Here is a 22,734-nt window from a genome sequence, read left to right on the forward strand (position 1 = left end):
GCCACGTGAGTTTCAGACAAGAGGGATAGCTAGGGCTTGTTAGCTGCGACTATTTGCCTCGTGGAGTTTTACATGCTGTGGCCATGCTTTCTGAGTGCTCGGTTGCATGGAGGCATATGTGCTTTTCGTGTAAAACATACTCTTGGACACAAAGGTACAAAGAAAATAAACACCTAATATTGTTATTTGCATGCAGCATGTTTTGTTTTTGTCATCTATCTGCATCTCATACTTACCTGCCTCCTTGGTTTGTTTCTCATGCTGCTGTAACACTTAAATTCCTTCCTGGGGATCAATAAAGTGTTATCTTATTTTATCTTCTCTTAAAATACTAAATTTAAAACCTATGGTCTTGTGGAACGAGCTCAATGCTAAAATTAACAACATAATATCTGAGCTTTAAAGTTTTTGCTTTTTTTCTGTAATTCAGAGATTCTTCTTAAAACCTACTTGTTTGAGAGTTACTTCACTCCATCAAACTCAGAATGAGGCTAGAGTCCTTTTTGCTGTTCACTCTAGGGACACACAAAACAAATTATGAGCCCCATAGGCTGAAAAAGACAAGGCTATTTACTTAAAAGTTGGTATCCTAAGAACTGGATTTCAATCTATTCGCTTATGAAGCTCCTGGTGAAGTTCTTTATGATGACACTAAAACGGTAGCATCGCAAGGTCTTTCTCATTTTCTTTAGACAATAAAACCTTTTTTACTGTAACATACCCAATTTAGTTTTCTTCGGGTCAACTCAGGTCATTGTGAAGCAGTAACAGATGGCGCTATATGGTGAAGCATGGTTGAATCTACATATACACACAAGCAGGGAAAGCTCGAGTACTTACACAGTCTCCTACTCTGTACTTTTCCTGTGCTAATCTGCACTGTGAGGGTTTAGGAGCTGATTCAGTCACAAGCTGGATTATCACCGTCATGTGACTGAAGCATTGTGGGCAATCTGGGTGGTCATCAGCATGGAACAAAGATGCGTACAGTGTATTAGGGACAGGTAGAGTTTGACACCTATTCATAATTTCCATTAGAAAAGAAGCACCAGCAATATTATTGTTAAGATGACTGTTTTGGATCATTCATGTTATGTTGCCAGTGAGCTCAGAGTATATTGAGAGCACTATCAGGTGTGACGTAGTTGTACTACCAGGCACCCATACCATATGCTGGCAGAGATGCAAATTAGAAAACACTTGTGCACAGACAAAGAGAGAGAGAGACAAAAAGAGACACAGAGACAGGGAAGAGGAACATTCAGTAAATGATTATGAAGGAAAAGATGAGCCAGCTGAGAGTAGCAGCAGTTCATTTCCTACAAGTCCCCAAAGGAGAGAGCAGTGCACACTGTGCTTTGTCTTTCATACAAAAGCAAAGATCAGTGCTGTATACACACTATTGGTGGGGCTAAAGATTAGGATGTCCAATCCTGTAGCTTTGTGGGGTTGAAAGGACATGGGAAGGTGTGTTTACTGCCGTTTATCTCTAAATCTGCCAATCTCCAGTTGTTTGAACATGTAGATTTACAGCAATTTATAGCAACTATTTTATGCATTTTATTTCAGGCCATTACATAGATTTGAAAAAAACTAACTTTTTTTTTTTCAATCTGTCTTGGCTTGTGGAATCATTTCATGCCAACATTTCATCAATAAAGGCAGTCAGTGATTCATTGCAAGGGCCCTCTGTTGGGCAAAATCTTTAAGAGTGCTACAGAAGTTCTCTCAACATTTTTCCTGCTCCACTGACAGGATATTTCCCTTTTTGCTCTCTCTTTTTTGCTCAGCTCTCTTATTGATTTGAATTTATATACAATTATTTATGCGCAACAACAAATGAATAATATATCAACACTTCCTCCTTCCACCACAAGCTGGTGGGTTGGAGCGAGCAGGTGGTGGAGATCAGTGAAGTAAACCTATTAATGTAGATGTATTTATTAGATATGACGTACTGTATGTGACAACAAATGTTTTTCTGAACATCTTATTGGAATTGGAAACAAGGGGCATTGTTATTGTTATTGTTGTTACTTATTTCTGTCAGTCTATTCAACTAGATCTGTGATTAAAGATTACAGTGAGATGAATTTGCAATAGCTATGACCGTGTACACTAATTCATCTATGCATGCATGTGGTGGCTGGTGTTGTGCAGGAGCCCTTGTGGACTACAATGTTGTTAAAAACGTAGAACAAAATGAATCTTTTGCAAATATTTAAGTGTTAATTTGCTGTGTTTTGTTGTGCAACAAATGCATAACCTCAGAAGGTGGTCTTTAATTGTGTTCCACAATTGTGTTCCCTGTGCGCATATGTGAAAACAAATGTGATGCTAAATACCGCGTACCAGTTTGAATGGGAAAGTTGATCTTTGCTGCATATTTGATGAAGAAAGCGAAGGAATAAAAACTATTCTCTGCCAAGTGCAATACCTCCCATATGAGTCTATGACAAAATGTTTGCTAGTTGGCATGAACAGTTATTCAGTTGTCATGGCCAGTCTTTCTCAAAATCTTACCCAAGCCTGTGAATTAATTTAGAAATTATGTACCATTTAGTGATAGGCCACGCCCCCTGCCATGTCCCCTTTAAGGATATTGGCACACACATACGTGCACACACACACACAGACACACACGTGACGTCCATAGCAAATTTCAGCCGCTTGGGGTAAAAAGTGTGGTGGGGAAATTGTTGGGGACCTACCAGCCAACCAGCCAATCAACCAACTGACAAACCAACTGACCGATCAACCAACACAGTGAGTTATACAGCTGCTGGTGTCATAGTTATGTATTACAGTTATAAACCGGGGTTATGTAGTCGTGTTTACTAGTGAGAGAGAAAAAAACTCTAGAAAATGCATTGTGGGAAGTGTAGGATTCAATGCTTTTGGAACTTGACCTGTATTAATGACTAAAAGTCAGGATATCTCGCGTTGCTTTATGTTCAGTGCAATGGGAACCATCATCAAGATTTATTTTTTGTCGAAACAGAAGCATTATTTCTGTCTTTCTCCTCCGTCAAGAAGCCAAGCTGGCTTGTTTGGTTTGGGTTTTGCTTCAGTCCACAGTTTGTCGCAAACAGACATCTGACGGAAACTGCAGGACTCGACAATGATCCTTGCACCTGCTCATGAGAGAAACCCAAACAGGGCTATTTGAGTTGTGTTTACACCCAGACTTCAGTTTTCCGGCAGGCAGCTGTCACAGTGTGGGCAGTGAACAGGCCTTGTGCTTAATTTAAAAATAATTTTTTATTAGCATCCTAACCAGTGTATTTGTTATATTTTTCCTGGCGTAGGACTTTGTATTATATAAACCTGCAGATGTACAAATGATCGCACCTCACCAACAGAGCAGTTTGAGCAGGTTTTTCAAACGTAACTTTTTGCAGAATTACACTTTTCTTGGAAATATAACTGTAGGTCAATTTCTCCCAGTGTTTTGGGAACCTTTGTAAAAACTAGTTTCCTCACAGAGATTACAACTGAAATAGCATCTCAGGTTACTCATGACTAGATGAGTCTTTGCTTTGTCACTTCTTCCCATAAATGAAGTACAGCATAATGTTTAACAGAGAATAATAGCTCTGACTATTGGATGTCAGATATACTCCTTGGGTGAATTGTTATCCTCTTAAGAACTGTGGAAAAAAGTTAAAAGACTCAGGGATACAAATATGGCAATGAATTACATAAACCTCAGCATGCATTCATGCACTGTCCATGTGATGCAAGCCATTTTGCGAGCTTTCACAGTCATATATGTGTGAATGAAAAGGGAAAAGCGAAGTAAGAGGCAGTGGATAGATACATCATTGAGCCATCCTAAAAATGGAAACATGAGAGAGGAAGAGAGTGCAGAGAACCACAGGGCATAAAAGACACAGTTGAGGGAAGTAGGCTGCTGCATGTCAATCAAAAAGCTGAGAAACAAGGAGCGGAGGAGTCTTAAAGCTGTGATGCAGGGAGGTGTTGCGAGAGGAGAGAAAAGAGAGACAAGAATGAAAAGCTTTGTGAAACTCTGCCATGGAAACAGCAACAGCACATGCACGCATACACACATGCGCACAGACACTTAAGCACATTCAGTCCAGAGCTATTAATGTTATATAGCATCACAACAACCATAAATTAATCACAGAGTTCCTCTCACAACAGAAACTGTTTTTCTGGTGCCGGACAGACTGTTGGAAACTCAGCCAGAGAGAGGAAGTGTTTATAGAGAGATGGGCGACCAGTTGGTGTGTTAATTTGCATTCTTGTCATCATTTGTTTGTTGAAATAAATGTCTCTTTTCTATTGCTCTCATTAAAAATAAATTAGTTGTTCATATTTAGGCTAGCGCAAAAAAATTACCACTGACAGAGAAAATGCTATATTTCTGCTTCCAGTCAAGTTCGGACCATTTCTATAGTGCATTAAACTCTGTCACTTCAGCTATGATTAGAATAACTACTGTGTCTGCTTTGTATGTCAGTCTTGTGCTTCATTTCAACAAAGACCAAGTTTGGGTAGTGATAAGGTTTCAAAGCTTTCCTGAGATGTTTGCGCCCCTTGTCTTCAGTCTCAGCGGTAGTCGGCAAATTCTCAGCCTGGTGGTGAAGAGTTATAATTACTCCCAGCTTGTGTTCAAGTGGGCGGTGGGATTCACGCAGCAAATACTGATCAGTGTGAGTGGGTTTCCTGTAAACTTCAATTTCAAGCTGCCCCCCTAACTTAATACAGCCAAAGAAAGACAGACTATTGCTTTTTATGTCTCCTACTGCAAATTTGATATTGCTGTTTACTGGCTTGCAATTCTAAAAATCAGGTGTTATCAACAACGCCTGGATGAACCTGTTACTGATTGAACCGAATTCAAGTCCAGCCCTGACCTGAGACCATTTTAGCACCATTCAGCTCATTGTTTTGGTTTATTCTCACTGCACTTATTGGCCCCGTTTCAAGCAGCAAACAGCAGCCAGGCAAAGTTAGTTTTCCCTCAGAGTTGGTGGTGACCAAAACAGAGCTAAAAGTGATGTGAATAGTGAACATATATTCACCAGGGAGGCAAAAACAAGACTGTGAATAAATGCTACTTTTGGTCCATGTCTGCTGCATGTTTAAATAACATTCTCACCAGAACACCTTTGAGCAAATCATAGCTCGTCTTCCTGACACAGGATGGGTAAACAGGAAGTACTGAAAGTACATTCCTTTTGTGCGCATTTGTGTTGGATTGATATGGAGATAAGGGTTAAAAGTGGCAAAGTATTCTTCAATATTCAAACACAAAAATCTGTATTTTCATCAGAAAAGAAAATACAGATTTGTCAAAGTCGAAATGTCAAAGTTAAGCTTAGGCAACGCGTGGTTCATATTTGCTGCCTTAGGAGAGGAAAGGAGAGGAGAGGAGAGAAGAGGAGAGGAGAGGAGAGGAGAGGAGAGGAGACTCGGTCTACCATATCAGCAGCACTTTAGGAGAACACTACGTTCCTGGCCTGCATCCCATGCAGCTTGACAAGTCCAAAGAGTGGACAGGTGGTGTGGGGACGGTGTTGGAATGGTATTATGAGATGATGCCCAGTGGCCATGTGGCATCGCCCGCTCTTCGTATGGAACGAGAAGAGTCTGCGTGCCCACAGTGACCACAGTTATGAGTCACTGGCACTGCCACTTCCTGCCAAAGTGGATCAGAATGAGTGGGGCTTTGGGTCAGGGCAAGGCTAGAACACTTGATGACAAGTTTCATGGCTGGGGACAGCCTTTCAGAGTAACATGAGGCTCCCAGCTAGCAGCCAACAGGAAATCAGACCAATCTATTTAGTTGTAAGCCAAATAATGTGACAGCTCACATCACAACAGCAAGAAAATTGACGTAGCTCAAGATAGCATATTCTTCTAGCCAAACTGCTCTGGGAAATGAAAGTAAAAATGTATCATTTGGTGCTAAATTAATTGTAGCGTCTTTGAAATGACGAGGCAAAAAAGCTTGAATTAAAGTGCATCGACTTGTTGACATGACTTGACTTATAAATGAGAGTGTGTGTGTGTGTGTGTGTGTGTGTGTGTGTGTTGTAGTGCATGGAATCATCCCGTTTTGGCTAATAGCATCTCAGGATAAAATGCAACTTTCAGTAGGATGAAGACAGACTGCGGCTAATATACAAAACAGCAAGAGCCAGGTAAAGCAGCCGATCCGAGATTCATTGGAAAGGCAATAACAATTATTTTACAACAACAAGTCAAACAAGAGGCACTCTCTTTTTAGTCATTTCTAATTTTGGGCAGGTAAACAAACAAGTTAAAAATAGAAGCTCTCAACACGGCCAAGTAAAACCTTCTATGAAAGCAAAAAAGGGTTAGTTGTAATCCTGTGGATTAATGGATTTGACAAGGGCATGTGCCTAGTGTAAGTAATAGAGGCCAGATTACATGTAGATAAGGCTGTGGCAGGGTGATCTGCAGGGGCTCAACCTTCTCACCAAACAAAGATACTGTATGTGTCAGCCAAACTTACAGTGTGGGAGAAGCAGTGATATCATACCTTTTGTGGAGATGTGCTCTGATTCTGATTAATGTCAACTTAATTTAAGAGCATGTCAAGGTACCTATGGTATTTTGATTTAAAAGATTTTGTAACACCAGCACTGATAGCGGCATATTTTAAAGTGACTAGATTAACCGTAGCAGCCAAACTCACAGCAAAAGTTGAGCGGATTTTCTGCATTGAAATCAGAAAGGGTGAAATATTGACAGATGGGAGAGAGCTGAAATCTTTTCCACATGCAAACTAAGAGAGATTGGAACAAGTACAACCCAGCGGGCCCTTCACTCAGTTCATTCACACAACCAGAGTGGGAGGCGAGGTTTAGCCCTGGGTAAATCTGGCCCAGATTAAAGAGGTCTGTCAACTCTACCTCAAATGAAGCACTGGATAATCATATTAAGCATCATATGGGCTTCCAGTATTCACTGTGACATCATGCTAAGCTGGTACAATAGTGGCATGTGCCAACAGCCCGTGGCCAAAGCAGTACGCGCTCGCATCATTGCCAAGTCAAAGTTTGGACAAAGTGTCCACACAGAGAAAAAGAGCAGCTTTTCATGCCAACAGTGACTGTAATTGTGGGATATGTGTTCAAGGAAGGGAAACGGACTCACCGTGGCAAGCTCATCAAACTTTCCAAACAGCTCATTTAGCAGTTTAACCAGTTCCTGGGCAGTGCACTGGGAGGCCAGGCTGGTGAAACCAACTATATCTGCAAACAGGATGCTGTAACAGAAAGAGAATAAGAGGCGTTTGACTCAAAGTAGGTTACATATCGATGGATGTTACATTGTTATTTAGGAAATAAGACTGTTGGGTGCCCGATCAGATTAGCTCTCAGGAATTTGTTTAAAATGACATTTAGGAAGCCGGAGCCAAAGTCAGATTAAACACTCTTTTTTGGTAATGTGTTTACAGCAAACTAATCAAACATTCAAATTAATGACCTGTAGCAGGAAACAAAAAGAGAGAGAGAGAAAGAGAGAGAGAGAGAGGGAGGGAGAGAGAGAGAGAGAGGGAGCCTGTTCTCCGTTCTCTAACTGACTGGCAGCGCAGTCAAGCAGAGCGACTCAAAATAGAAGCGAGAGCATTCTCATGGGGATCAAGGTGGAGACATGTCCTGTTAGGAGCTGCTCTAGGATATAATGCAACCATCAAGTCCCTGTCACCGTCTCCAGGAGAACCTGTATCCCCTTTTGAGAGTTGGTTCTTGTCAAAAGTGCTCGGGGTTTAAAGTTAAACTGAAATTAAAATGAAATCATCATACAAATCTTTGGTGTCAATAGCTACAGTATCGTTTGAGATCAGATCAATTGAGACTTCCTCCTACAAAAAGTGTGGAGAACTGAAATTTCAGGTTGACATTAAATGTTGCATTCTAAGGTATGGTAGATGTTCTTTTCACTGCTTATTCCTGTGCATTACAGCCCTGTTTGTGTTTTGTGCTGATTATTTTATTCATCATGCTTCATTATAAGTTGACAACAGGCCCAGAGGGAAAGGTTACTTGTGTTGAAAACTGTGGTAAATATTAATATGGTCCTCCCGCCCCTGAGAGACGACTCATTATCAATCTGCATCAGAGCAGAGCAGGAACTTTTCCCGTGAAGGATTTGCCCTGAGTGTTGGGTGGCAACAGAGGGTGTGAAGGGGATTAGTCATCAAACTCTGACTGTCCTGAACAACTTGCATGTCTGCGGCTCCCGAACTGACAGCAGGCCTCTGTCTGCATGTAGGCTGGAGTTTTCACAATGTGACAGAGTGCTGGATCTCGAAAGGGGGAGCTGCTAAATGTCATTTTGTTGTCTCACAGATGTCACCCTAATGAGGGGCAATAGATTGAATCTGTGTGAATGTTTTAACCGACAACCATCTGTAGCTGACAGATATTTAAAATGTTTAAATACTGCGCTAGTGTAAATACTTAAAGTTTGAAAAATTCTAATGCTATAGTGTTTTTCATATCAAGGGACATAATAAAACACCTCACCAATTCTGCCTCATCAGCAATTGAAACATCTTTAATCTGACTGAATTACCTGACAAGAGCTGGATAGCAACCAAACTGATTCAGAGGGATCAGCCGACACACACAACATATGCTCATTTATTTAATCCCTCAAACGAACACAACAAATTCTGTTTCGTACCTGCTCTGGACTCTGAACCAAAATAATTTCTTGTAAAGTATCTTCAGTGGATATGTTTAATATGGGTTAAATGGGAAGATTAGTATAATACTAACAGATGTGAGGACAGTCAATGAACTCAATGAAGTGAAATATTGTGCTACTTTTTTTTCTTTTAAATTTCTTTAATCTTTAGTCTTTAATCCAACCATATTCTCACAAGAAAACTATTTCCATGTGGAAACTACAAGATGAAATAATGTTCCGCTCCTCACTCATTTATTTGTATTTTCACAAAAACTGCTGGCTAATAAGAGCAGAGGACTCATTTTGTGATCAGCAATGCTATTTCAGACCGCTGATTTTGAAAATAGCACAGTAGCACTACAGCATCTGCCCGTAGTCTCTTATATTGCATCTCTTTCTGATGTAACGATATTAAACAGGTGATGTTTGGTTTGTGGTGTTTGTGTGGCGACGTGGAAGTAGCAGATTGTGATACTTCTGCAATTCTCATGATTGCCTTAAATTAGAATATTCAACTGCTGCTTTCCCTTAGTAATTAGTTTAGTTACATTCTTACAAGAGAACTTAAGGGGGGATTTTCATACAGGCAAACAAAAAAAACTGGAAAGAAACTTGAAGAAAGTATGAAGTAAAACTGGGGTTCATACGTGTGGCTGAGCATTAAGTAAAAATCATCATGACGTACCGCAGAGAGCATCCCATGGCCTCAGCGTCGCATGACCTCATGTGAACTTCACCACACTTATTTTTGGCTGGGGTTTATTTAAACCACATGCACACCATTGTCTCCACTTTCACGTGATTGCATGCATGGAGGATGAGGCCTGTGTTCCATTTAAAGTTCAGGTCGGGAATCACAGAATTGTACCACTGAAGTATGCTTTGTTAGAAAAAATGCAACGGAAGAGAACTTTAAATCAGAGTTCTCCACAGAAAACTTGAATAAGTTCCCTGGTTTACAAAGATAGAGAATTCTTGTGTCATGTCACTACTGAGTGAAAAGGTTTTTGATCAACATATGGGTCAAACATTTGCTGGTAAACTCAAAACAAACCACAAATATTCATGTTACTGTAACTGCATATTCAGCTCAAAAAATGATGAAGTGCCTTCCCAATATGAGCACCTTGTTTCCTTAGCACATGATAAAGGCACGTATATCCTCCGATATAAATTAAAACACGCTTGCTTGCTTGCTTGGTTATTAGTAATTGTAGCCACGTGTGCTAAGGCAGGCACACTAAATCATAAAGACAAATATGAGTGTGGGGGTGTGTGCTGAGCGTGCACTAAATACCACAAACATCTGGGGCTTATTTTTAACTGCACAGCATTACTTTTGAAATATGTCTGCATTACAGCATTTTAATCCTATCCAAGCACACATGTGCAAAACAGGAATTTCAAGTGTTACGTTGCATTTTGTTTTTTAAACTAGCGAAGTCACTGTAGGTTTCCAGAGATATTTGACATACAATTTGCAGTTACATATTGAATAATCTCACACCTCAAAAGCACGCATGTTTTTATGAGTTGGACCACTGAAAAGCACAGAGATTGCAGACTGGGAACTTCCGTATCTGATTTTTAACGTCCTCCGACAAAAGCTTCACAGCAAACACAGCAGCACTTTTAGCAACAGATATAAGTTACTCCAGCCCCTGCCATCGCCTGCTGTACTGTGCCATAATCATGCTAAAGGTCAACACCTCATCCCCCAACTCAAGCTTCTGACTCGGTAAACTCTATCACCTCCAGCACAACAATTTAAATGATTAAGCAATGTAATACAAATATGATTTTTCCTGTGGTAATTAGTCTTGTATTTAATATTGTCTAATTCAGCCACGCGCACACCGTCATCCATTATTTCCTCTCCAATGGCACATATTCGAGGAGAGTTATTCCCCCAATTATGCTAATCTCCTATTTCCCTCTGTGGAATGCATTATTGTAGCTCTTTTGGCTGATGTGATTTCAATTTAATCACATAGCGAAATACACATGCCGCATGCCAACTCAAGGGTTAACTTAAGACGGGCCCCCCTGGAGCTACAGTATGTGGGCAGTGTACATGCTGACGCCGAGCCAATAAAGGGGGTAACAGAGAGGAGTGTGCAAAGTGCTTACAATAGAGAATAACTTTGTTGTGATAGCATGAGTGAGTATCTACAGACATTACAAAACCTCCTCTCAGCCACCGAAGGAAGTGAAAGAGTCTTGCAAGGAGAATGACAAGATTCCTCTGATGTTTCTCTCAGTGAAGTAATTTTTTATTTTTTTTTTTAAGAATCATTCAGTGCAAACTTTAGTGATGTAATACAAGTCTTTAAATCTTTCTGCTTTATATGACACATGAGCAATATTGTCTTTAATCAGCATTTTTGTGCGTATTTACTGTATGTGTGACGTGGAATTAAATATTATAAATAGACATGATGGAAATGCTTATGTATTAAAAAACAAAGAGTGGTGAAGATGCACTGGTGCTACAATCACATAGTGATGATAAATTGGAAAGCTCTTTAACTGAAGGAGCAATGTGACATTAAACGGTGCATGCTCATAATTCATCATGTAAAAAAAAAAACTAATTTATTAGAGGTGATTGGACAAATTAAGAAACATTTAGAATGAAAGAATTAATTACTGGTGGTTTGAAATATGCCCTTTCTTCCAGTAATCAGTGTTTTCAGCTCAGGAGCAGTATTATAATGTCATTTTAAAAAAAATATATCAGTTACTATCCTACAGCCCCTAAAAATAATGACAGTTTATGTCAATATGGGGTTATAATATCCCACATATCTTGTTAAATAAACCTCAGGTTTGATACTCTGGGTTCTTTTTTAGTGAGTGACTATTACAATATCCCCCTGGCTGGATTTTAATCAGATCAAACACTGCCCACAGACTCAGAACATAATGAAGAAAACTCTGAGTACATTGTGCTGCACACTGTTTACTTTCTAATTACAGTCCACCCAAATCACATAAATCACGTCTACATCCAGTCTAGATCACTCTCAAAGGGTGGCGCTATCTGAAGGAGTTCAAGGCACAAAAGCAATCAGCAGAGCTCCACTGAGATGCGTCCATATTTAACCGCCGTGCGCGCACACACACACACACAGTTACGCAACAAGAATTTAGTCTCCATTGCATTTAATCCCCTGTAGCAACTTAATCCTGGGGCTAAGCAAACTCTCCTCCTCAAGCCTCCCTGCTGCTGTGAAAACACAAGGCGGAAGAGCAGAAGACAAGAAAAAGAAACAAGGAAATGTTGGAGCATGATAATGGCTGCTTTAACAATATAGTAAGAAACACAGATTAAAGTAGGTGACGAAAAGCAGAACTGAGAAAAAATTCTAACGTTTAAATTACAGAGGAGGGAGCAGTGAACGGCATGTTTTCAAACACGCTGTTCACCTACAAAGGGTTAAAACTTTAATCATAGCTAACTAAAGGGCAAAAATTATAGCAGATTTGCACTGCTGGATTATTAAATGCATTTACTCAAGTAGTGTACCAAAGTATAGTTTGGAGTTACTTGTACTTTAAATTTTTGAGTATTTCCATTTGATACGAGTAGAATGTATTTGTTTGTTTGTTTGTTTTTGCTTGAGGTTTACCTACCCAATAGAATATGTAGTAGTAAAAAAAAAAAACTACCACTCAAATGGCTGCGACATTAAAATTCTGCTTACATGTTAAAGCATGCGTAACAATAATAACACAGAAATATAACAGATAGAAATATAAAAATGTGATTTTCCTGCACAATGAGTATTTTTTACCTTTGATACATGCTGACAATACAGTTCCTTTTATCGTTTTGAATGCTGGACTGTAATGGGGTATTTCTACTACTTTTCTTATGTAATGAATCTGGATACTTTTCCCATGACTGCAGCCTGGTGAAGCCCAAAGGCTGGAATGGAGGAAAGATGGTGACAGGACAGCAAGAAGGTGGAGATTTACTGAACCATCACGGTTTTCCAACAACTTCTTCTACAACTACTTCAGCAATGTTATGATGCAGTATGTCAGCTAAAAAACCTTTCTGTAACTGGTACAGTGAGAGAGAGATAATATCAATAAGTATTTTTCGTAGCAACACATTATGCAGTACCCACATTTCTTTTGTGGGCACATTTCTATGTCAATTTCTTCAGTTTGTCATAAATTTGGGATTCCATGGCCACCAACCTGTAGCAAAAAGTACGTTTGGATCACGCCAAACTGGTGTGTTGTTGTTGTTAGTTGTTATAATAAAGGCTGAATGTTATCTAGATTGCACTGGATCAGTCGACGGGAAAAAAATTATTCGTATGTGGATACAGTGAACTGTGATTTAAAACAAATGTGGACCAGGGGCCCAAAGGGTGAGAACGTAATGCCACCTTCCCCACTTCCTACCCCCCTACATCTGGCACCCTTGCTTAAACCACACCCATCTCTCAACTCGGCATTCATTGTGACCTCAGCTACAAACCTGTAAAGTTTCATGACAGCGTCTTGCACAGTTGTGACTCTATCGGGTTGACAAAATCCGTCCATGCGCAAACATCTTAACACACACAGAGCCACAAGGTAAAAACAATACCAGCCAGGGTAATGATCTTAAGACAGGACACACTGCTCCCAAACTGTTGGGAGCTTGGCAACTGTGCAAGACATTGCATAAGTGCCAAAGGAATCTCCTCCTCTCTAAGCATTGCTTAATCTGCCTCTCTTTTTCCCCAGTAGGATCCCTATCTTCAAATGCCTTGTTTCCCCTGTTATTGAGATATGACGACCCAGAAGTAGGCATATTCACCACTGGCATATTAGCCATAGAGTGCAGTAAAAATATTATGGGATTTGGGTTAGTTTTTTTGTTGCCTATATAACATTTCTCTGCCATTGGTCAAAAATTTGATACCCATATTAAACAAATGCAAAATGCAACCTAATGTCTTTGTACTTCAGTGTTTTCAGGACTGATAATAAACAAGTGAGTCAGGGGCTAACCCTTGATATTCAATGTGAAGAATTAAATATTTCAGTTTTTGCAGCCTGGGGCGGTGTTAATGTTTTAGGACACTGTTGGGTCAGATCACACTGCATTGTGTAGCCCTCAGTGTTCTTTCCAAAGGACATGTTTGGTCAACTTATTCACTTCCTGTTTAGCATGCACCGTAATGCATTGAGACAGCGTTTATGCCACTATTTCAGCTGGAAATTCTCCCATGAGGAGAATATAGTATCTCCAAATACCACTTTTAAAAGCGGTATTAGCTAAGTCAAATCACATCTGAGAGGGTTTTGAATATCAGTGAATCGGTCTGCAGCTGCGTTGTGTTGTTGTGAGGATCCCACCTGACATTGTCATGGCGCTGGATGTAGATTTTGTGAAAGATCCTTTCTGGGGGCTTCAGGAAATCCTCTTTCATCTCCATAGCTACGTTCCTGGGCAACAGACTCATTAGCAGCCGCTCCTGAGAGAGAGTGCGTGAGTGTGTGTGTGTGTGACAGACAAAGAGAAAGAGAAAAGATAAAGTAAGTTTAAATATACATTTATACAGTCAAACACAGCAAAGTTATCATAGGACAAAGTGTTAGTAGCGATAAGAAATGTGCCAGACAAGAAGGCATGAAATCTAACAGAAATGAATAATGTGTTGAAATGACTCATGGCATAAGAGAGAGGGGGGAGGGGGAAACATAGATGCACATCTCATTTCACCAATAGTTTCAGCAACGCACAGGAGCCTGTACCTGTTTCTCGTTCTCGTCTTCCATTCGGAGTCTCTCTTCAATGCAGTTGCGAGCCTGCAGGAAGGCCTTCCTCTGGGCTCGTTCTGTCAGGATGCGCACAAACAGCCCTGACAGGTTGACACTGGTGAACAGCACTGTGTTGGCAACCAACTGCACGCAAAAGAAAAGAAAAAAACAACAACTATTGAACACACTGTTTTAATATTTTAGTACAGTTGTTAAAGAGACATACAGCATCGTTGTGAATGTATTGAATGTTTGTGATTTTGTCTTTTTGATTCTCTTACATGTCACTTTATATACACGTGTGTTTGTGCGTTTGTCTGTGCATGTTTGTGCACATCACATTCTTATGTGTGTGTGTATATAGTAAATAGTGCACATACCATGCACATCTGCATATGCAAAGGTGTGTCTCATTACCTTATGCACGCATTAGGTAGGTTCATTATTGTGTGTGTATCTGTTGATTGGCATCCCGCTTCCTACAACTGCAAGGATGTAAAAAAGTTGTACTGAATCGAGTTAAATCAAATTGAATTGAAAGGATTCACGTTAAACTATCCAATTAACTACAACATTTCGAGTATATGCTGTAATATAGAGTCATGTAGAACTATTATAATCACAGGATCTAACTTCAGAACAACAAATATCTTCCTACATGCGACATGTTTGAGAAGGTGATAAAGCCAAATATTTCTCTATTTTGGGGTCTGTGACATTAAAACGTTGGAGAATCCATGCCCTGGTTCATCCATCACAGCAGATGCACAGCAGCATGACTGCTTCAACCTTGTGCAGGACACAAAGAAAAGAGTGTTTTTTTTCCTACTTGACCGAGGTTGGCTGGCTGTGACTTTGTACACAAACTAAACAAGGTCCTCCAGTCACATCTAGAGTGTACACAAGCAAGCTGTGACCCTGGGCAGTAATTATATAGTTGTAAGAATAAAGGAATTCATTTTCCTCATATCTTAGGTCATTCATCATGAGTGTTTTCTACAACTGGAGTCAACGACATTGCGTATTTGACCTTAAGAAAAGCTATTACAAATTATATTATGATTCACTTGTAAAAACTATGGTGTCATTTCAGGGCACTTATGTTCAGCGTGTGTCATAACTACACTGAAAAGCTTCATACAATATACACACAACTCAAATTGAACAAAACTCTATTGTCACAGACAGGCATGTTTCCCAGTCCGATGAATAATGGATTACCTTGAAAAGACTGTTTTTGGCAGCAGCAGTCTGTCTTTGTGCTTGGCAGCAGTGCTGGCAAGCATCAACATGTTCAAACGATGCTCAACTTACTTTACAGCCTGGAGTAAGTAAATGTGGACATCTGAGTTGAGTGGTGTAAAACACTCACTCCTCTGCTTATCTGTGGTGATAATAGCCCAGTTTGCCTTCAGATGGCAAAAATCATCCTTATTGGACTGTACTCACCCTCACCCACTCCCTGTCGGTACAAAAGCTCTCTACAGTTTTTTTCACAGTGAGTAAAGTACAGCCTTAAAATGTAAAACTTAAAACTTCTTTAAAATGTAATGTAATTATTTTCAATATATGTGACCGATGCATTCCTGTAGCATTATGTTGTTCAATAGTATTTGACAAGGGCCTTCATTTAATAAGCACATTTCATAATCATGGACAGCAAATTCTAAAACTAACTCCCTGGGACTGGTTGCATTGTGTACAGAAGCCATTATAGTTATGCCATTATAGTTATACAGTGTGAATGTTCTGTTCAGTGCTGTTGTTTTCTGTTTGTCCAGTCCAAGCATGATCTAGACATGCAATGTTGTAAACTAATGGCATATAACAGTTTATCACTCCCAGCTCTTTGATGTATCAATAAAATGTGGCACTAAAAAGAATAAACCTATCAGTCTTGACAGCTTACCATTTAAAACGCTTCCAGTTATCACAGCACATGACAGGAAGACTAACAGCTTAAGAGTGGGGAACTACAAGTAACCTATTTTTAAACTTATATTCCGCACAACACTTGCTCAGGTAATAAGAGATTTCAGGTAGACTGAGCCATGAAAGCAGACAGTGCTGCTCTGTAGGCTGAGTGCCTGGGACCTAGGTGGGTGGTTGGTGCAAGCCTGGGCTGTGCGGGGTCATGCCACACAGCTCATCTCTAAGCTTAATGGATTAGCTATCTCTGGTAGTACAGCTAACACTGTCCTTCACATGGCTATGCAGGTATCACATAGCCTACATACAGGAAAACAATCTCCTTGGAAAATACGCTGTCATCATCCGAGGGCGTGATGAACTGATCACATCTCAATTTCGTTTCCAAGAAATGCGCAATCTTCATGTCATATGCTGCACGGAGGCAGAAATGTTCCCATTACCCCTGGAGGGTTTGACTGATGTGACATATCTTCTTTCCTCACACCTGATGACAGTCAGAAATGTGAGTGTGTGCGTATGTGTGTGTGTGTGTGTGTGTGTTCATTGTGACAGAAAAAGGTACAACGATGTAAACATACAGAGAGTGGTGGTGGAGTAATTTCTATTTCAGCTCAGAAATGGCATGCATGGCTTTGCCCTCTTTTTCATAACAGAAGCATATAGTGTGGTGAAAGAGTGGTGTGTGTGTGTGTGTGTGTGTGTGTGTGTATGTGTGCCCCTCTGTTTGCCCTACTTCTGGTGCTAGCAGGATGTCACTCTGGTTCTTCATTCCCAGCCAGCTCCTTTGGGGCTGAATCATATCCCCAGGGAAACAGTCATTGGCATGCAGACTGCTTTGCTCATCCCATGTTTTTTTTTTTCTCTTTGTTTGTTTTCTTTTTAGGGGCCTACAGGTCCGCACCACCACATCTATCGCCTGTACAGTAGCCCCCTATTGCCTAACCTATGTAGAACTACATATATATACATTTATATAGGTGTGATATTTCAGTATTAAGGGAGGGCGAGAAAAAGTGTTCGAGCGGCCGTCTCATCTTGTGTTCGTCCACCACATGCCAGAAGTTAAGATTAAGCTTCTCATTTAAATTTTTCTTTATGGGTTGACATGAGACAGCTGGTCTTTTTTTTTTTTTTTTTTTTGGTAACCAAAACAGGTCGTGGCAGAATTAAACTTGTGTCAAATTTGATCAAAGCCTGTAGCAAATCCCATCAAGACTAACCACAGGGAGCTGTCCTTGGTGCTGAACTGAAGTCTAAAGAGTGTGTTTCACTGCATGGGCCCTTACATGTGACTGCACTGTGTGTGCATGTAGATGAAGCTGAAGTAAAGGCCTGTTAATGGTATATATATATATATATATATATATATATATATATATATTTTAAAAAAAAAGTATCAACAACATATAATCCACCACAGGCACCAACTGTTGACGTGAAGCGTGCAGGCTACGTACCGTCCTCCATAGTTTCTGTGTTTTCGCTGTGACAGAAGTGGCGGTCACAATCAAATGCGAGATGGAGACCATTATTCCAAACACTACAGCCAGGAGTGTCCGCACAGGTAGGAGCGCGTAGGCGACGAAGGTGACCAGGATGAGCTGCCACACGCCTTGCTCCGGGGACGTCGGGGGCTCCATCCCCATCGCGCCCAGCGAGAAGGGACAGCAGAGGAAAGAGAAAGTGAAGCCGAAGAGCAGCGTCAGGTTCACAATCTGCTGCAGCTGAGTCACTTGCAGGTACTTGACATTAGTTACGATGAACAGGGAGACGAAGATGACACAGTGGACCGGATGGGACCCCTTGGAGATGGTGAGGCTGGGGCCGGACAGCAACTCCACCACGGCCAGTGTGGAGGACATGAAGATGAGGACGGCCAGGGCTTTGAGGGTGGACGTCTGCTCCAGCTTCAGGTTGTAGTTCTGGAAGAGGGACTCGAGCTCCTTGCAGTCGAACTCGTCCTCGCACACGATGGTGGTCAAAGGGACGCCCGGTGGACAGTGACTTCTCTTCCGCCTGGTTTTGACTTTCTGAAACGGTATTTCCTCCATGTCAGTGCCATTCATAAACTGAATACCTGCTCACAGCTGAGGGTCAAACGGAACACCGGATCCCACGCCGACACAAACCGGAGCCAACGGGAAGCGACGCGCGCAGCAGGCTGGAGGCAGAGCGTCCCAGATAGCCGAGACTGGCCGGTGGCCACAGACGCGCTCCACACTATCCACAGGTTGAATTGTGTTGTTCGGAGAGATCGGCTACCAAAGAAACCTCCATGTCCCGGCTGTGTTTGATCTGCAAAACGTATCTATCAAAATGTTAGCATTCGTTTGAGCGCCACATGAGGAGCAGCGCACACGACGTCTAGTTCAGATGGTAAAAGCTTTTTGCGGGGCTCAGATAGGATCACGCCTGCGCATTATGAGGTGAAGATAAGACCGGTCTCAGCTACTCAACACACAGTCAAGACGATTTGACTGGTGCGGCTGCAGAGCTCCCCTCACCAGTCTCACAGAACAGTGCATACATCATCCATTAAGGCAATGTCCTTTTCTTTCCCACCTACACATGACAAGTTTCCATCATTACAGCCTGCGCAATCTAATTATTTTTGCATATGTTGAATCATTTGTGCTCTTCCTTTTCCTGTCACACACACACACACACACAGAGGAGGAGAGAAAGAAGCAGAATTGATAGATGTGCTGTGTATCAATGCTCTCAGACCGTGATTCAATGAAATGCTCAGCAGAGATTCCCCTGATCTAGCAGCTACTGTATGTGGTTGGCACAGACATGGGGTATCATGCTTGCATAGCATTCATCATATGATGTCTGTGTTGCCAGTGAGGCAGCCACCCTCCACCATCAGCACCCTCTTGGCATTCAGAGGGTGGCGTCTCATTCATTACCAGGGGAAGATTAGTCATCCGTCTCAGGCTGCCGTTTCCATGACCCGTCAGTACCAGGGAGGGTGTAAGAAAGTGACAGATGGATGGCCCATGCCAAAGTCCAGCACTCTGCCATGCTAGCAGGGCACTCACATGCCTTCTGTTCCCCTCCCATAGCTCCCTCCCTCTCAGCTGTTAGTATTCTAGCTTTCACTGATCTAACTCAGCTATTGAATGAGTGTATACAGTGTGACAGGTAAACAAAGAGAGGGAAATGGAAACGGATGGTGTGTAGTGAAAAATAGAAACAGAGAAGTAAAACATTTGGCAGCCGACCAAATTCAGAGAAAAAAAAAAGAAAAAGAAAAGAAACAGTGCTCTATAAAAGACCAGTCCGGCCATGGAGAGGCATCAAAGCAAACGTTTTCTCAGAAAAATTAGACATTTGAACATGCTTTATGCTAATTTTGCACAGAGTACAAAAAGCGCAAGTGAGCTGATGCTGCATTAGAGCTGAAGTGATTGGTTGATTAATTGATTAGCCAAATGACAGAAAATGAATCTGCATCCGTTTCAACTGATTAATTGCTTTTATCACAATAACAAAAACTGCAAATATTTCTCAGTTTTTTTTTTTTTTATCAATGTAAACTGAATGTCTTTATGTTTTGCACATTTAATTGCACATTTATTTTACTTGTGAATTCCAGCTCTAATTAGGGCCCTCAAATCTTCTTCTCAAAATTCTTGCTGTCACACCAACTGAACTGATTGTTGCGTCCATAAACAGTGACCCTTGCCTTCCACTCTTCCTGCCTGCCAGTCTCATTCCTCTGTGTTATCTATCCCTGCTCCTCTGAGAGAAAGATGTGGGACGCAGGATGTAGGACACATGGCTTTTTAGGCTGATATTTTGTCTTATCTACCAGGTTTTTACTCTTGACACTTTTCCCTGGACTTTCTCAGCTGACACACAAACACTGCTGTGTTACTACAGTTTGAGTGTCAGTGACAGAGATACTGTAATAAGTCCGTCACAAAGGTGATATGCAAATGAAACAAAACAGCGTCGTCATTTATAGTCTGTCAACCAGAGTCTAATTAACCTGGCATTGATTTTCTGTCATCGCCCTAATCAATATAACAATATCCCTTGTGTAGCAGCTCCTAAATTAATCTCAATAATGAGTGCTGCTGTTTTTCAATTTTGCAAGACATCGCACATTCCTTTGATGCAAATGTCAAACTGTGCATTCAGACAAGATGAAAATCTGACATTCAAATTGCCATTTATGTATCTGCACATGCAGGTTTGCACTTTTTCAGACTGCGCTTGATTGACAGTTGGTTTCTTTGCATTTGTGTGAAGGCGTGCAGTATTTCCAGGAGGACCTCTTGGCCTGTTTGTGGCCAGGAACATTGGGGGATGAGAGCAGAGGCATCGTACGGTATAAAAGTGTTATTCCCTCAGCTTCTGATGGCTTCAGGTGTAAGTGCATGGTCACACTCTGCTAGTCCTCATATTCCGAGAACAAAGAAAGGTCTTATGGGAGTTCACACCATAGAGCTGCACTCCAAGGGCATCGGACAAGGAGACAGCAGCCTGCTCCCTGCTGCGTGCCTCTCTACTAAAAATCGTCTTGACTTCCTCTCTGTCTGTCTTTCTATTTCTGTCTTTTGCTCTTTTATCGCCCAGAAAATCGGACTGAAAGACGTGAAACAGCTGAGCATCTGAGATGATGTAAAACAGCTGATTATGTATCTGACATATTTACATTGCAAAATCGTTATTTGAATAACAGCTTGATGACTCAACAGCTTGAGCTCTCTGGAGCAATTAAAATCTTCTCCACCACATGTCGTTGCATAACTCCTTTCCAAAAGCTGATCTATAGCACATAAAAGATCTTAGCAAATGCTTGCTACCAAATTTGTTTCATGTTGGGCCTTTGGTCATGTTTCAAATGTGGCTTATTTCGTGGAGTGAGTAGTGAGAAATGTCACTCTCTTTTCCTCCCAAGAAATGCTTCAAAAAGACTTACACAGCTTTTAATTCTCAAACCAGCAGGATGTTTCTGCATCTGGAAATGGATATCTCATACACCAGTGGCACAACGGGATAAAAAGGCAGATGAATGGAGGAGCATATTGAAAAAATACAGTCCAAAGCTGCTCCATTTAAAGAGTGCTCTACGCTCTCTGACATCAAGTGATCATCTGTAATGATAGCCCAGCAGCCGGCAAGTCCCACCAGTGTCCAGATGTGGTTGAAGCATTGCTGCTCCTATAATCACAGACACATTGGCTCAACACCAACAAATGAAACAGCCAAGCCAGACCCAAGAGGGACTGGCAATGCATGTTGTGAATTAGCTAATGTCAGCCTTAATTAAAATGTGCTAAGAAAAAAGAAAACACCTTTTCTTGCAATCGTCAGTCAGGTGCACTGCTCCTGGTCCCCACAGAGAAAGGGCTGTATCATGGAAAAATAAGAAAACTACAAATGGAAGAGAATATGAAAATATGAGCTTTAAGTGCATGATATTCTGTTACATTACTTCCACGACATGGTGATAAATCTATTTCTTTCTCTTTACTTATGAAATAGAATAGAAAATATAAATCAAAAATGGCTGGGAGTCAGCTATTTTTCACATAAACTTAAAAGAAATGAGCCCAAATCCAGCCTTGAGCAGAAACTTGCAGAATTCCATTTGTCAAGGCTGAAAACATAATACACATATAATTACCAAATCAAAACTGGACTTGGGGAAAAATCCACAAGCTTATCTTTCATTCAGCACACAGAATGATTTGTCCCCTCTTCAAAACATGTCTACAGTTGCAACAGACAAATGTAGAAGCTATGTTACCCCAGAATCAGCGATTCAGGCGTAACCTTGTCAGTTCAGAGACAACCAGGTCATTGTTCACGAAGCAAAATTATGATCTAACACAGTTATGATTTCACAAATGCTTTAGCAGCCACTTATTGCTGTTTTGCATTTAGTGTCCTGTGTACAAACAAACATCAGTGTCTATAATAACTGAAGATACGCAGCAGGGGTTGTTTTAAAAATTTGCAATCAGCATAGTTTCCTGAATCACAAAAGTTCAGGAATCACAAATATCTATGAACAGTATTAAACAAAACATTGGTTTTCACACCCACTGAACCACAAAATTATATTGGAGGTCAAAATGACTGATCTTCAATGTTTGTTTTTTCCCTCCAATAACATATGTGAGAGTGTAACCTATAGAAGTCTATGAGAAAGCAAGTCCTGTGTGAACGTAACAACATTTAGTTGAAAATGTTTTAAGCCGACTCTGTAAAAGTCAACATTTGGTGTCAAACTTCGCCATCTACATGTTCTTAATAAGGTATTACCTTTTGTGGAGGGTTTACTTAGACTAAAGCAACACTAACCAATTTGTCACATCTTGACTG

General features: G+C 40.9%; 1 protein-coding gene across 1 annotated transcript in view; it reads right to left on the reverse strand.

Annotated features, from left to right (window-relative positions):
* Window positions 1–18,458, reverse strand: part of LOC139214178 (adenylate cyclase type 1-like) — a 33,241-nt gene extending 14,783 nt beyond the window's left edge. Inside the window, exons 1-4 of the mRNA XM_070844940.1 lie at window positions 17,850–18,458; window positions 14,455–14,604; window positions 14,056–14,174; window positions 7,153–7,264 (exon numbers count right to left, since the gene is read on the reverse strand). Of these exons, the coding sequence (XP_070701041.1) occupies window positions 7,153–7,264; window positions 14,056–14,174; window positions 14,455–14,604; window positions 17,850–18,458 (990 nt within the window). The remainder of the gene's footprint in view (window positions 1–7,152; window positions 7,265–14,055; window positions 14,175–14,454; window positions 14,605–17,849) is intronic.
* Window positions 18,459–22,734: the final 4,276 nt, after the last annotated feature.

The sequence above is a fragment of the Pempheris klunzingeri genome, chromosome 15 (genome assembly GCF_042242105.1).
Source record: "Pempheris klunzingeri isolate RE-2024b chromosome 15, fPemKlu1.hap1, whole genome shotgun sequence".
Lineage (NCBI taxonomy): Eukaryota > Metazoa > Chordata > Actinopteri > Acropomatiformes > Pempheridae > Pempheris > Pempheris klunzingeri.